The sequence below is a fragment of the Scleropages formosus genome, chromosome 11 (genome assembly GCF_900964775.1).
Source record: "Scleropages formosus chromosome 11, fSclFor1.1, whole genome shotgun sequence".
Taxonomy (NCBI): domain Eukaryota; kingdom Metazoa; phylum Chordata; class Actinopteri; order Osteoglossiformes; family Osteoglossidae; genus Scleropages; species Scleropages formosus.
This window is the reverse complement of record NC_041816.1, coordinates 15,427,568-15,443,741: the sequence shown is the minus strand read 5'-3', so window position 1 is coordinate 15,443,741 and position 16,174 is coordinate 15,427,568. Positions and strand designations below refer to the sequence as shown.

The window sequence follows — 16,174 nt, the reverse complement described above, 5'->3', positions numbered from 1 at the left end:
CAGATTGTTAATATCCAAGGTATAATGGGCTATGAGAGTTAGCCAGAATTTCACTGACGAAAAACCAGCATGCAAGTCAGAGTGACATAATGAAGTGAAATTTTATGTTGATGTGGAAATTTTTCCAAGTTAAAGGACTTACAACAGCATTATCTTCCTACAAAACATACACCCACCTCCACCAAAACACCATCATACTGACATGGTGGTGGGGCTTGTGTGACTTGTGTCATCTGGAGCCTTGTGCTCCGGGCAAGATCTTCCTAGGGAAGCAGCTCTGATGGGTGAGACTAGACAAAGAATGATCCTTAAAGACCTCAGTGAACACACAAGTAAATGTCGAGTACACCCTGCCCAAATCAGGGTTACCTGGACCAACTCATGGAGTCAAGCATGAAAGTGGAATTAGCTAAGTGAGCACCTGATGGTTGTGCAGCCATTATAACCTGGTCATACTCAGCCCAGAATGACAATACAGAGCTTGTGGGCTCACCCCCTGCAAGTAAGGAGAGGGTTACGTGCAATGCCAAGCAAGTGGTAGGTGTGAGCAGCGTGGAAATAAGTGGACTGGATCCTTACAATGTAAACTGGCTCGAGGAATATGTAACGTCATCTATCTGATAGGGAATATGTGGAAGATAAAAGCACATGTAACTGGTTTTAGCTCTATGCATTGCACACTCTGGAACCAAAATTCTCCATCAGGATAGTCTCTGTCTTACATGGAGTTCCTTCTTGTGAAAGTCCCCATGTGCTTGTGGAGATACTTACAAGTCCTCAGTTAAGGGCTGTTCAGTTGGGGTTCTTCCCAATGGATGAGAGGGTTACCTCAATACAGCTGCAAGTCACAGAAACCTTGACAGCTGATTATGCCACTGACAACAGTTATAAGTATTCAGCCTTCCCAGCAAATGTCAGAAATGTACAAGAGGATGCTGACTATTAACTCTGTAGTCATGCTAGAAGACTTCAACACTCACTTTGGGAATGACAAAAAAGTCTGAAAGGGTGTAAATGGGAAGTACAGTTTGTTGCATGTGAACTCAAGGAATGAATTTTCTGTCCTCCTTTATAGCTTTGGACTATACATAAAGCGCACCACATTTAAATACAAGGAGGTTTATATTGCAAGTGTACGAGGTATGAGAGTACCTTGGGCTAGCTAGTGTTTTCAATGATGGCAACTCTTGGATTTGTAGCTAAATAAAAGGAGATTTTTTAGGGAATGCTTTTGAGGGGATCTCTTGATATACCTGAGATGTACTAGCAGGTTAAAAGGACTACACCAACATTTATGTATTTAGCAGATGCTTTTCTCCAAAGCTACTTTCAAAGAACTCTATGTAGTGTTATTGGCCCACACACCTTATTCACCAAGGTGACTTGCACTGCTAGATACACTACTTACACTGGGTCACTCATCCATACATCAGTGGAACACACTCTCTCTGTCACTCACACACTATGGGTGAACCTGAACAGTATGTCTTTGGACTGTGGGAGGAAACCGGGGCACCCAGAGGAAACCCACACAGACATCGGGAGAACATGCAAACTTCACACAGACAGAGCAGGGATGAAACCAATGTCCTCTTGCTCACAGCTACTCACTGTGCCACCATGCCGTCCGCCAAAAAAGGTATTTTTGAGACAAAAGCAGGGAGATAGAAGTCTGGAGAGAAGTCGGGTGAACTCAAAGTTGTTCTGTCAAACTGTTTAGTGCTTTAGGAAGGGAAGGCATGATCCTCCCCAGGCTGTACTAAGGGTGGAGAATTTCTGACAACTCCTGGGGAGACTGTTGGGTGCTGGAAGGAACACCTCAACTTAGTAGACATGCTGTCCTTCCAGGAAGCAGTTTTTTGCACCTCCAGCAGACTGAAAACCACCATTGCTCCTGTAGTTACTATGGTAGTTTAAGGGTTCTGCTGTGGTAAGCCTGCAGGGGTAGATAAGACTTTTCTGGAGATGTTAGAAACACTGGACAGCATGGGAGTAGAGGGGCTCACCTGCCTGTTCAATGGGACAATGAAGACAAGGAATGTACCCCGCTACCTTTAAGAAAGGGGACCAGAAGATTTTTCAGTTGAAGGAGAATTTTACATCTCAACTTCTATGGTAAAGCTTATATCAAAGTACTGGACCAGACACTCTGCCCAGGATTTGAGTTTAAGCAGGCACAATGTGACTTACATTCTAGTTGTGGAACGGTGGACAGATTTTTCTTGATACAGTTGTTTGAGGGGGCATGGGAATATGATATTTCAATCTATAAGACTAGAAGTACTACGGAATATGGGTTGTTTGATATGGGAGTCTGATTCTGGTAACGTTATATTTTATTACCATTCCTGTTAACAATTTTCATGTACAGGACATTAAGCTGATGCTCAGAGGATGTTCAGTTGAGAAGGGACTGGGGTGGCAATCTTTTTGGCCTCATTTGACTGTGGTATTTTCCATGCACTGAGGGGGTTGCTATGGGATGGAGCTCAGCATTCCCAATTCTGATGCAAAGGTTGTCTCCAAGAAAAAAATGGGTTGCTTCTCCAGGTGAGGGAGAAACAACTGCCCTTTGCGAAGAAGGTGAAGTACCTTGGATCGTTCATGAGTAACGGGAAACAACAGCTGGTAGAGTACTGCTTAGGGATATTGCCTTTGTATCCAAAGGCAGCACCTTCGATCCCCACCTCTGGCTGTAGCTCCCTTAAGCAAGGTACTTGCCCTAAATTGCTCCAGTAAAATTACCCAGCTGTTTATAAGTGGGTAAATCACTGTAACATTAACACTATAAACTGCTTGGGAGAAAAGCATCAGCTAAATGAATAAATGCACTGTAAATGGGTGATTGATACATGGACTGTGTCAACATCAGCAACTCTCTGTGCATTCCACAAACCTGTGGTGATGAACCAGTAGCTGAGGCTTTTGACAGAATTCTCAGTCTGCCACTCAATCTATGTACAGATCATACCTATGGTCATGAGCTTTGGGTAACGACAAACAACGAGATCACCGATGTATGCGGCCAATACGAGGTTTCTCTCCGGGAACACTGGGCTCTGTCTCCATGAGAGGGTGGGGAATTTGACAATTTGAGAGAGCCTTGGAGTGCAGCTCCAAATAAAGAGGGGTCAGTACTGCTTGCTTGAGTATGTGATAAGAAAGCCCATTGGTTGGCCCCTGCTGGAGCTATACCAGGCATACCCCACTGGAAGCAGATCCTCAGGTATACCCAGGAAAGTGTACGATTTATAATTTGCTTGATGCCAGTTACCTGACAAGGATTAGGGAGACCTTTGTTGAAGAGAGCTGTGGACTAGGGAATGATTCATTGAATGTCAAGAGATGCTGTTCCGGTGAGTCTGTCAGCTAGCAGTTGCAATACTTGGCAGACGAGGATCTTTGTACTGCCATGGAGTGTATACATTAATATCTTTCAAAGGTAAGAACAACTACACTGGGCAGTGAGAATACTCCTGCTAAGGACTTGGCATTTCTGGTAAGAGCTTCTGTCATGTGTGATGTTCCACGTGTGTGTGTGTATATATATATATATGTATGTGTGTGTGTGTAATTGAGATTTATCAGGAAACCCAGGGACAGTTCTGTGTTCAAGGTGCATTTCATAAAATTTTCTTTGGCACATCTTACTTGATGATGAAAACACACACACACACACACACACACACACACTTTCAGAACCGCTTGTCCCACACGGGGTCACAGGGAACTGGAGCCAACCCGGTAACACAGGGCGTAAGGCCAGAGGGGGAGGGGACACACCCAGGACGGGACGCCAGTCCGTCGCAAGGCACCCCAAGCGGGACTCAAACCCCAGACCCACCGGAGAGCAGGACTGTGGTCCAACCCACTGTGCCACAGCACGCCCCATGATGAAAACAACCTTAATTTTCTGAGATACGAATACTGGGGGGAATGCTGCAAATGTTCATTTCTGCTGAAGGCCGAAGACGGTGTCACAATTTTTTTTCTGATTCAGAGGCTTGTAGATCAGTGTCACAGTAAACAAACTATTTCAGCATAATGGGAGCAGAGGGAAATTCCAATGTGCAGAAGTGTAATAACCAGGGCTGTAGAGTCGGTACACAAAACCTTCAACTACGACTCCAACTCCAGTAACCCAATAATTGCTATGTTACACCTCTAATTTTAGGGGGTCAACTTATACATCGGATTGTCTTATACGCCAGCATATAGGGTACATTTAGTTGGGATTTGGTACATTTTTACCAACTCCGAGTCCAGTAACCCAATAATTGCTTCCAATTCCGACTCCACGACTAACTCCAACTCCACAACACTGGTAATGACATCCAGACCCTACTAAGGCCGTAGTTAGCAAAGAGCCACTTGCACTTTGAACACAAACGGTTATAACCCATTAGTGCAATAATGGATGCTCAATTAGCAGGACCAAGAAGAATGGCAGGGAGAACTTCAGTAGGGCTGAAGGCTCTCTGATCACCCTAGGTGCACAACTTACCGGCCGGTCACCACGTAGCACAGTCTGCACATGGCGTGTAGCAGCTCTGTTGCCTGGTGTAGGAAGTTGGTCATCCTGAGGTTCTCATCCCCAGAGCCTTGGACCGAAAGGAAGCAGCTGTATAGCTTGTCAATCAATCCCATGTTTACTACATAGCTGGAGGACACAAGTGCAAGAAACCATGAGAACTGCTTGTAGAATGTAGAAGAAAAACATCAATTCCTTCATGTTGTCAGTCATATTGTATTGTACTTAAGCTAAGTAGAACTTCAAAAGAAATACATGGACTCCTTGTGTTATGAACATTCAAGTTAAGTATTTTTGATAATTGCATTTTCTTAACCATTCCATTTTCTAAAATTTCTGCTAGTTGCAACCAGGGCTGTCACGATTACGCAATTAATTTCGAGTACCCGGTTAAAAAAAATCCTCGAGTACAATTTGCCGTGTCGAGTACTCGGCAAAATGGAAGAAAGGAGGCGGTGCACAGACGAAGGTCCGTGTGAAAAATGGCAAAAAATGTCAACGGTGTGGGAACACTTCACGTTAGAAGAAAAGAATAACATGGTTGTCTGCAGTCTGTGCAAAAACCAAGTTAAATACAATAACAGCACATCTGCAATGCTACAGCACCTGAAAAGGCGACATCCAGGTGTAACAGATGCTCCGCCAGCATGGTAAGTTCACTACTAGCTTTACTTTAATCATTTTGAATACTCTTAATTTGCACGCCGTTTTAAACACAAGACCGAACATGATATATGTATGATACGTTTGCATTATAAAGAGTTTCACCACTTAAACACCTGTCAGAGAGCACAATTTAATGGAACGTATATGATGATAAACTGACGAAATGTGAAGTTAAGGCGTGAATATATCCATGTTTCAAATGTTCACATTACTTTTCTCATTGCGATTTCATAACTCATAAACTCCAGCTTGGGTTAGTATGTTTGATGGTTACTAATCACACAAATCAAGGAATTATAACCCTTACAAAAATTAACCATGGCTTTATTTTCAATTTTGAAATGCAAAGCACGATATGTTATTGTTCACTTGATTCTATTTTTATTGTGAATAAAAAACAATTACTCGAGTACTCGCCAAAATCATTATCCGAATACTCAATTACCAAAATAATCAATAGTGACAGCCCTAGTTGCAACGTGTCTACGTGTCTGCTTCTTAGTTGACAGTAAAACACACTTCGACAAAATAAGGTAAGAATGTGAAACTGTCTTCAGGTCAACTCGCTTGTTACTTAAATAACAGACATCAACCCACAATTTTTGTTTTTGAAGAGGAGGAAAATGAAGGAGAAAAAAAAAAAAAAAAAAAAAAAAAAATATTGCAAAGTCCTTGCCTGCAGCAAACAGCTGAAGACCCTTGATACCTCAACCTTTCTGATGAAGCTGATTGTTGTGACTTATAGTTGTAAGAGAGCTAATTTATCTGTGAGTGACAGGCCTGAGGAACCTTCTTTGTCCGCCCACCGGACAACTAATCATGGCTAATTGCGCCATTACTCTGTCGCCGTGTCTCCTGGTGTCAGGAGCCATTGGATTTGTGCCCCTGTCGCCGTCTGTCTGGCTCAGGTGCGTCTGTGTTAATGCCGGCCCCTGGTTAAGCCTCACCCACCGTGCGAAACCTGCTGGAATGTTAACATCTTCCCATTCATTTCAATGACTCTGCTGTAACAAGCTGGCCTTCGACTCAAACCGTGGCCCCCTTGCCTACTTCTTTCTCTTGTGCTCTTTTTGCAGCTCTTGTCACTCAAAAGGAGGTGCTTTTAAATGCTTGTAATTACAATTCCATCTCCTCTCTCACCCCTCTAACAGGTCACTTGTCACTTGAACCTAAGCTCCTTGTTATGAGTTGAAAACTGCCCCCCCAATCACAATGTGGCTTAAAGCTCATTTGTAAAGCTGGTATAACCATTTCGCACAGCACTGTGTGTCTCTACTTCAACATTCAGTACCATCATGTAACGGGCAATGCCTGAAAATCTGCACATCACCGATTGCTTTCTGCTCTGTTAAGTATTCATAAATGCAGTAGAACTGAACTTTAATCATTCTCTCCAATTTTTTAAAGAACACATTCTTTGCCCAGAAGAGATGATCACATAGTAGTGCAAAAACTGATTTGTATTTTATAACTGGACTATGATATGCAATGGACAAGGCTGCTTGAAGCAGTTTTCCTGTGGCTTGTTACTCTGAGGGACTGGACTTGGAGCTCCTGAGATGTTGCAGCTGTGCTAGTCAGATGACTCACTTTGCTGAGCAGCAACAGGAGAGGACACTGGGAAGCTGTAAGTCTTGCCTCATTTCTCTATCTGTCCACTGACTGCAATGTCTTCCTCTCAACCATCAGGATGAAGGAGCAGGTGCCAGAATTCTGTGGTGGACTTTGGCTGACTGTTTGTCATGTGCAGGATGGAAAGACTGGCCTGACTCCTGCTTTCCGGCCTTAGATACAGTATGTGCAGCTCTGTGTAACTAACATGGATACAACGGGATGTATGGCCCCAAAACGCACAGTTCCTGTTATATATTGATCCATGAGCGAGAGGCCTATACAGCATGTGTAGTCAGAAGAAACTGTGTGAACGCTTTTAAAAGGAAAAAATACAATAAATAAACAAACAAAAATAAATAAATAAATAGAGGAAATTCTTGGATGTGAACCAAGGAGCATTTATCTTTTAGGAGATTTCTTTGAAGCATTTATGTTTCTTATTTTAGTCTTTCCTATTAGCTAGGCACAGAAAACCCTTTCTTAGACAAGGAATGTCACTCATAATAAATGGTTAGAGAAGCTGCCAAGAAATCTGGCCACAAATCTTAAGTTCATCCACTAAAATGCAGAGAAAAGAAAAAAGCACCAAGTTTTAAGGGAGATATTTTTAGAAGAAAAAATGCAGAGGATGCACCTCTGTATGTGAGAGGCAGCTAAATTGTGGCCTGGGCTTGTGGGAGACATGTGTTGGGAAAAGAAGAGACAGGCAGCAGGAGTGTGACACCCAGGCAGATGGCTGTTAAAGAGAGTGCTGTGCAGACGTTGGGAAAGATGAGCGTAGAAAATACCTGATGAGGTCCTGCACACGACTGTTAAAGGGTTCCCCGGCAAGGAGCTGGTTGTTGGAAACCGGAACGGATGGCCTGGGGGCTTTGAGGGCCTCTTCAGCAGGGTGGGAGAGCAGGCACTTGAGCACCGCAGCACTGGTTTGGAGCAGCCCAGTGGTCAGCCCCTCAAACACCTGCTTGTTCAAACTGCGCCCAAATACAGACTTGTCCTCATCTGGGATGTACAGCTGAGGGGAAAACGCAGCGACGTCAGCGCTGGCAGGCAGACTTCATCTGAGGCTGAAATAATTTGACTCAGTTTGTAAACAAAAGAGAAGCTAAGGAAGAGAACAGAGGGTTTCCTGTCTGCCTAAAATGTGGCCATTTTTTCCATGCCACAGAAACTGTTCAGAAGACCAAAAGGCCAAATTGAGTTTTCACATTACTGCTTCCCCCCCCATAGGTAATAGGAACTCCTCCAGGGGTTAACCACTCCTCTGCCCAATTCAAAGACAAGCTGAAAAGTGAATTTAACCACATATCTGCCATAAACACTGTACGTCACATACTGAGTGATTTATCAGCTTGTGCATCTTCAGAGTCGGCAGTTACAGCAAACAGCTAAGGAAAGATGATTTGCCCAACAAACCAGAGAACTGTAATTTAAGGTCTGCCTTCAATCACAGGCAACTTGATAACACAGCATATCAGAGAAGACTAATATAAAAATGTTCTCATTGTCATGGATGATGCATTTGGGAGATTCCTATGGTGAGTCATTCAAATGACTGGAGAAAACTTTGCATGCTTAGAAGAATGTAGACATGCATTTGCACCACGACAATCAGGGGACACAAGTACTTATGTGTGTACTGAACATGTCAAAGAGCACACCTTCTTTTTCCATTCACTTTCCATCCGAGCACAATCCCATCCTCCATCTACATTTAAGAGGCTTAACTGAAGGCTTTAGATGAGCGGAAATGAGCAGCGGAACACAACGGCACCATATCGGAAGAGATTTTAATATATACCTAACGAGCAGTCCAGTGTCTTACTATCTGAAATGACCGAAGTGAATTTTTCTGAGCAAGAACCACGTGCTTTGTAGCACTGTGGTTTTGAGAGAACAGTTTAATGCAGTTATGATCTCTGTGCATTTGAGCCTTTAATTTAGCAAATATTCGATACCAACTTTTGTAACAGGCATAATATTGACTAAACAGAAAGGTACGCATCAAATTGCATAAAAACACACACATAAAGAAGAAAAAAAACTAAGTACCTACTTTGATGCTACATTATGGAAAAAGCAGCATTAGCCCCTGACACAGCTGCCACTTTAGGCTATGGAACCCATATGACAAGTCCATGACATCTGTTCACAAAATGGTATTCTCATTTTGAACTCCAACTACATTTGTAAAGCATTCCCAGTGGAGTTGAATGGCAAAAATAAACAAAAATGGCCACCTTCCCTCACATGCCAGGGCCATTAGCCCAGATGTAGCAGGGATCTTGTAATGGTGCTTCATAAAAAACTGCCCATACATGGTTTTATTATGCTTTAACAGAGGGCACAAGTTAGTGGTATAGACTCATGGGCAACTGAGAAGTCCCTGAAATTATTGCCAAATAATAAGGAGAATCTTTACACTCCAGACATCCATTTGGCAACTTCCAGGTTTATTCGGGGAATTCTGTACGTGTAGTTATCTGATGCATATCTGAAATGAGCAGAGTGCAAGGACCAACAAGACGAAGGTGATATGGAGCCAGCTGTAAGTCACAATTGGCTAGTGAAGGTCTGATAAGCAGCTAGGATTCATGTTCAGCTAGTCTCATGGGTAAAGATTTAGATGGGCACCTTTTCTTGTGCAGAGAGGGAACAGCAACATTCCACCCAGCTGGTCAGAAACCCAATAAACATCAGGAATAACGAGACAGGTAAAAGAGCCGTTTAATGTTGTGGTTTCCTCCTATAACCAGGGTTAAAAGTTTAGCTCCTGAAAGACAGAGGGTGGAACCCAGATACAAAAAAATCTCTCAGGTAGGAACAACAACAAGATTTAGTCTTCATGGCTCATACCGCTGTATGGAGAGGATGCTTACGGCATGTGTGAGCATTCTGGAATTCTACATTATGCTAATTATAGGGTAGTATGGCCATGCCGCCCACACAGTCACTCACATGTGCATGCATGCACTCTCTCACACACCAACAAATGCAAACACACTAGTGGTGAGATGAGTGTTAAACACTGGGACCCAGCACCATGAAACGGTGCAATGAGACCACTCCTCCATACAGCAAAAGGGAAAAGTTTACATTACAGTTAATAAAAATGGGGGGGGGGGGAATCATGGAGATGCCCCATTTACAAATTACTATCTATCCCAGCCTTAAAAGAAACACTTTTGTAAAAAGCTAAGTTTTACCCACTCTTTAAACAGCTTCTCTAAACAGCCTTGGGCTTTGTGGATATCCATCGACCCAAAACAAAGTTTTTGCTGCGCTATTAAATATGTCACTCGTCAGTATAACCAATGAAGAATGCTTTGTGCAAAACGTATAAGCTTGACTCCCCCTCTGCCCTGAAGGTAATCTGACTGCAGTGGGCTGAAACTGGAAACCGGAGAATGCAGCCCCAGTAAAGGCTGTGTATTTACTAAACAGCACGGTCTCTTGTGGCCTGCTATGCGCACACTTGAGAAGGTGGGCACAGGGTCGCAGGTCTGCGCAGGTATCCAGGCCTTTGTCTGTTCCTTTCATGCCACAGTGCTCTCCGGCATCCCCTTGATGTTTACAGCCAGAAGGAACGTGCTGAAGGACACCGTGTGATCCCACCCGCCCTTGCTGTGTCAGCCTGGCTGAGTCCCTCATTGTCCTGCAGTGCAACTTCAATTTATGGAGCCCGTCCCTCTGGATGGCTGAGAACCAAGGCATAGCTGCAAAGGATATGCGGCATGTTGACAGGAAAATTTACTGATGAAAAAGAACTCAAAGGGCTAAATTAAAAAGTGCTGTCTTTTCCTGTGTGGAACAAGAGCAGCTGGGAGATGACATTATTATGTTTTGACTACAATTTTCATTGTGTAATCCTTAATATGACCTTTTGGACCTTAATACCTGAATACATATTATTGTTAACCAATATTTTAAAGACAGAGTAAATTATAGTATTTGTGGAAAATGCAGATACATTTTATGAAAATCTTTTCAGTTATGCCTCAACACAGTGCTGCAATCCTTTTATTATGTTAAAGTTCTCATTTGCATCTCAAAATGTTTTGGTGATTCAAGTAGTGCTGTGCTTGAATTATTCACGACATGTACATCACTTTTCAATTAACAAATTGCCTGGCTCAGGAGATTCCTTGCCTATCCATGGGATTCAAGGACTGTTCTCTGAATTTCTTATGATAGACCTGTCACAAGGAATGAAAAGGAATTCTAAGCATTACCTCTCTAATTCTCCCTGACACAGTCAAGCAAAAGAGGAGGACCGAATAAGGTCAAAGTGGAAAGGGAAGCTGATTAAACCTTTGCCAGTTCAAGGCTAAACATGGGGGTGAGCATGACAGGCAGTAATGTCCTGCATGGTGACAACAAAATGAGCTTAATGGTTTTTAATTAACTGTACAGGATGAGAGCCATAAACACACACCTTAAATCAAAGTGAGATCTCATTTGAATAAAGTTAATTTTAGGACTTGTTGCCTACTGTAAGCTGATGTAACAAGACATCCATCAGGAAGGTGATCTTGTTGCTGAAGAGGATGTAGATGCAGTTTGCATAGCAGTTAGAACACGCCAGGTAGTAGGTATTTACAGCAGCACACAGGGATCTGTAACAGGACACAACAATATGTTACATATACAAACACACAAAGGCAATCATGGGAAACAGATTTGGAAAAAACAGGTGAACTTAAGTGTGAAGATGGAGGCATTTAAGACACATTCATTTAGCTGAAGCTTTTCTCCAAAGCCACTTACAAAGTTTAGCTACCTACAGTTATTCATACAGCTGAGTAATTTATGGTAAGTACCTTGGTGAAGGGTACTAGAGCTGGAATTTGAACCTGTGGCCTTTAGGTACAAAGGCAGCAGGTCTAAGCACTATGCTACCCCCCTGCCATCCATCTCTTTATGTATGCATACATTATATAAAAAGGTGACATAGTGGTTAAGCCTGTTGTCTTATCATTGAAAGTCTTGGGTTTGATATATTTTGTTGTGTCTGGCCTTATTACAGGTTTTTTTTTTTTTTTTTTTTTTTTTTTTAAACTGAGTTTATATTAAAAGGTCAGTTAAACACTTCCCAGTGGACAGCTAAACAGCAAACTCCAGGCACATGTAGGTGGCATGGAATTCCTCTGTGTTCAGTGGGCAATCTGGTCTTTGACACAGTAACCAGCACTCAAGACTATAAGCAAACCACTAAAAAAGGCATGCAGTCAACCATCATCAGCAGCAAATAAATAAATAAATCAATAAAACTCATAAACCTTCAATCCACAAATCAACTAAGCAAACATAGAACTTTACTCATACCAGCAAGTTAGCCCTTCTGGGTAAATGTTGAAAATAAACAAACAGATGCAACAAGGCTCAACTTCATACAGCTGCTTTAAACTAGGAGGAGATAAATGCAACAGATAAATCAACAAATCAGACACCCTTATCTCCCTCTCTCTTTGCTAATATTTTCTGACATATGTATATTTTAACCAAAACACAGAGGACGGCCTTCTTGGCTCTAGGAAGAATGGCATCTGAAGTAGACTTTGTTTATTTAAGTTTTAAACATTTTGATATCAACTATAACTTTCACATCTGTTATTAATTTTCAGCAAAACCTTACTGGCAGGGAAACGGTATGGTATGATATAGATCTAGATCTGTCAATATACGTGTATACACAGACACACATGCAAGATTTTATATGATATTGATGCCATCATTCACACACACACTGTAAATCAGAGTTAAAGGGACTGAAGTATAGCCATCTTAGGGAAACACTGATTCAGCGGAAAAAAAGTACATAGTCTACAACTGTCAGGTACTCTCGCTCTCTGGTAGTGCCGACTGCTGCATAAGGCATATCAAATATAAATCTGAAATAAACTGAGATCATCAAAAGCGATAAGGTTTCACGCAGGCATCTGGGACAGAAAACAGCATCATGCTTCAGTGGAACATAACATTTCTGAAATGAAGTAAGACCAGCTTATATGAGATGTGGTGATGGGGGGGGGGAAGAAAAGATGAACGCCATATTGTATTCTTTTCTACCAAAAAAAAAAAAAAAAGAGAGACTTATCTGTCCAGTTCTGAAAAAAGAATGGTGCAAAAAGGAAGAAGCATGCTTGAGTGGAGAGATAATACTGGCTCCATTCAGGCAGAGTACAGAAGTAACATGAGACGCGCTCCAAACTGTGCTTTCTGGGCAGCTGACCAGCACTGGGACTGGCTGATTGATTTGCCTGAAAAAAAGAAACGTTTGTGTAACTTGGCCAAAGCTTACTTTCCAGTAAGAAATTCTGTCTTGTCGCTTGATTTTACCAAGTAATTAAAAAAATAAGAAAATAAAAAAAAATAAAAAAAAAAAAAAAAAAAAAAAAAAAAAAAGCTAAAACAAGACAGTCACAGCCTTGGCTGGGCTACCTTTCAAAAATCTGCTTCCCTTATTTTCTCAGTTTTACAGGTTGATCAATGCACACAGGAGGCTAACAAACTCTTTGCCTCTCAAAGGGAAACACTGGGCTATTTCAAGTAAAAGCTCATTTAAAGCTTCAGTGCCAGAAACAAAGCCTCAATTCCAGTAACATGAAGTCCAGTATATGCGACCCATGCCCAGTTAGAACAGAACATGACAGATGACTAATTGAAGACTGACAATTAAAGTCAGCAAAATCAAGATGTTCAGTTTCCATGCAACATATCAACCACAAACTAATGAAAATTTTCATATCAAAGTGTGAAACCCAGACAATGGGCAGGCAATCAGATTTCCATATGTGGAATGATGGTATGACACGTAGAATAGCGGGCCACAAGAATAATTTTTAAATATGAAGAATTAAACATGGTAGAAAGACAAGCAAACACTGTGTGGGACACAGTCAAATATATATGGTAAGGATGGCACAGAGAAGTTAATGTCCTAGCAACGGACGAGCAGGATCATCAGCAGTCAAGGCAACAAACTACTCTCTATGTGGTGTATAAATGGAAAAACTTAGAAAATTAATGCACCACACATGTACGCAAGAGTGAAAACAATCAACGTCTTCACGGTATCTGTACGAGGCATGTAGAGCAGAGCGAGTCAGGGTGAGTTGGCCATCCTCGTCCCAGGGCTGAATCATTAGGAGATCTCATTAGGAATCTGCAGAGTATGGGTGGAGGCACGCCCCAGGTGGCCTGTGCCGTTAAATGGCAGATTAAAGAGAGCACAACTAATTTCTTTCTCCTAATCTTATTAAGGGGGAAACAGCTGTCGACTGTCACCGTCTGAAGGCAGGCCTTCTGTGACAAGGGCGCAACAGAGCTGCTATGAAGCGAGATGCAGGAGCCACGGTGCTGAAGGGTGGCATCAGAGCCAGTGTGGGCTTAAATAACACTTCATACGATAAAGAGAAACAAAACAGTCTGATCGAAAAGAGCATTCTTATAACCTATTATCTTGCATCACTGCATTGCTGCCAGCTAGTGTTTATAAATCAGTATAATAATGGGTTATTATAATTCAGTGCAATAATGGGTTATACTCACCAACAGCAAAATACAATGAAAGTAGTGCTGAAAATACATAATTACAAGAATCCCACAATAGCTTTTAAATGAAAATTTAAGAGGCATCTTATTTTCTTTACACTGATAAACTGTTAAATGTACAGAAGAGGTAATGGAAGTAAAATATTGGGCATCACTTTCGAGTTTATGCCCAGGGCTTGACTGTAGTGTGTTGGACAGGTCCTGGCAGTGATGTCACCCTGCACTCATCACACCCACTTCTCTCAATGCACACAGTCTCAAAGGGCAGCGGCTGGTCAGACACCCATGCTCTGTATCACAACCACGCTGCACACCGGCACTGCTGTGATGCAACACCCTTAAGCTTGATCAAGGACACCTGTTAACACAGCACCATTGAAAAGCCCACTCGAGCTTCAACATGGATCCACTGCAGTTCTTTGATAATGCCGCCTTTCCTCTAATTGCACCTGATTATCGGGACACGCAACACCAGCCGTACCTCGAATCATGAAATCACCACCTCTTTCCCCACTTGCTGACAGTCAATGTCAAAGACTTTGAGGAGCAATTTGGTAAAGTGACAGGGCTTCTCCATCTCAAGTTACCAGAGCATGGTATTCAAGGCTGACCCAAGCGTGCCAGCCTACCCGCATCAGCATTCCTCCCGTTCAGGGACTCGGAGTTCTCTGTCAAAGTTCACATCCGACGCGGCTCCGCTCACAGAACCTGACTCCAGTACCCCAGGCCCGTGGTGCCACAGCCTGCCAGACTGCACTGAGCACAAACAACGAGCACATTGTTAATCTTTCCATTATAAAGCCTTATCTTGTAGACATCGGATTAAGTTTCCGAGGTGGCCCATGCTGCCAGCCAGCGGGGAAGGAGAGATGCGGATAATAAGCTGTGTAATCTCCTCACCTACTCTAAACAGCTTAACCTTGTCAGTGGCAACAGACCGGTTGCTTTGTTAGGCTGGGCTCAAATAGTTAATGCTGCAAGGGATGGATTGAATAAGGTGGGGGCAAGGTGGGGAGGAACCACACACACACAGAGACAATTTGGAGCATATCTCTTCAGGTCTCTTAAGGAGAAATCCATATTTCCACAATTTCATAACACAGGACTTATGGTGATTTCAAGAAGAAACCATATAGGAAGGGTACTAGTTAGAAAGGAATAACTGATGATTAGCCAGTAAAAACTAATAGGTTATGCCCGTTTTGTCCTCAATCTTTATTAAACACGTGCGCACGTTGATTTTAAATACTTGTACAGAAAAATGTGCGAAACACACGAACACAAAAGCGGGCAGAATGTTGTGCCAACACGACGTGATTTGGTGTGCTTCAGTGACACTGGAAATACACAAAGAGAGCCAGCACTACTATCAAACCCAGCACACTGACTGTAAGGGGTGTGTGCCAGTAATGGCAGAGCCATTCTCAACTTGACATATCAATTTCTCAAATGTCATCAGTAGTGTTCCTATTGAGAAAAATCAAGGAATAAAAAAAATGTACGAATTGCATGAACATTTTTAAATGTTCCAGTAACTAAGGTATGAAATGTTATGCTGCTTTCAGTGGGAGTCAGAAATGTGAAAGCTGAGCAAACATGGTGCAAAAAACTATGTGTGTACCCTTGGCTCACCCAGTCCAAAGTCTCCTTTTTGGTTATAGCGGTTACAAAAATACATAGTGTTGCCACATTATTTTACTTCTACTTTGTTTCACAGAAAACCAAAAATCTGTATAAGAATTATATTTACAAACACAACTTTTCTTTACAGAAATGGAGCTTTCTTACACTGGATTGTACATTTATGGC

The 16,174-nt window shown here is 42.3% G+C and overlaps 1 protein-coding gene across 2 annotated transcripts in view; it reads right to left on the bottom strand.

Moving 5' to 3' along the window:
• Positions 1 to 16,174, bottom strand: part of scaper (S-phase cyclin A-associated protein in the ER) — a 97,260-nt gene that overhangs the window by 14,824 nt on the left and 66,262 nt on the right. For both annotated transcript variants that reach the window (XM_018763772.2, XM_018763773.2), the window contains exons 24-26: positions 11,304 to 11,427; positions 7,600 to 7,826; positions 4,505 to 4,660 (exon numbers count right to left, since the gene is read on the bottom strand). In XM_018763772.2, the coding sequence (XP_018619288.2) occupies positions 4,505 to 4,660; positions 7,600 to 7,826; positions 11,304 to 11,427 (507 nt within the window). The remainder of the gene's footprint in view (positions 1 to 4,504; positions 4,661 to 7,599; positions 7,827 to 11,303; positions 11,428 to 16,174) is intronic.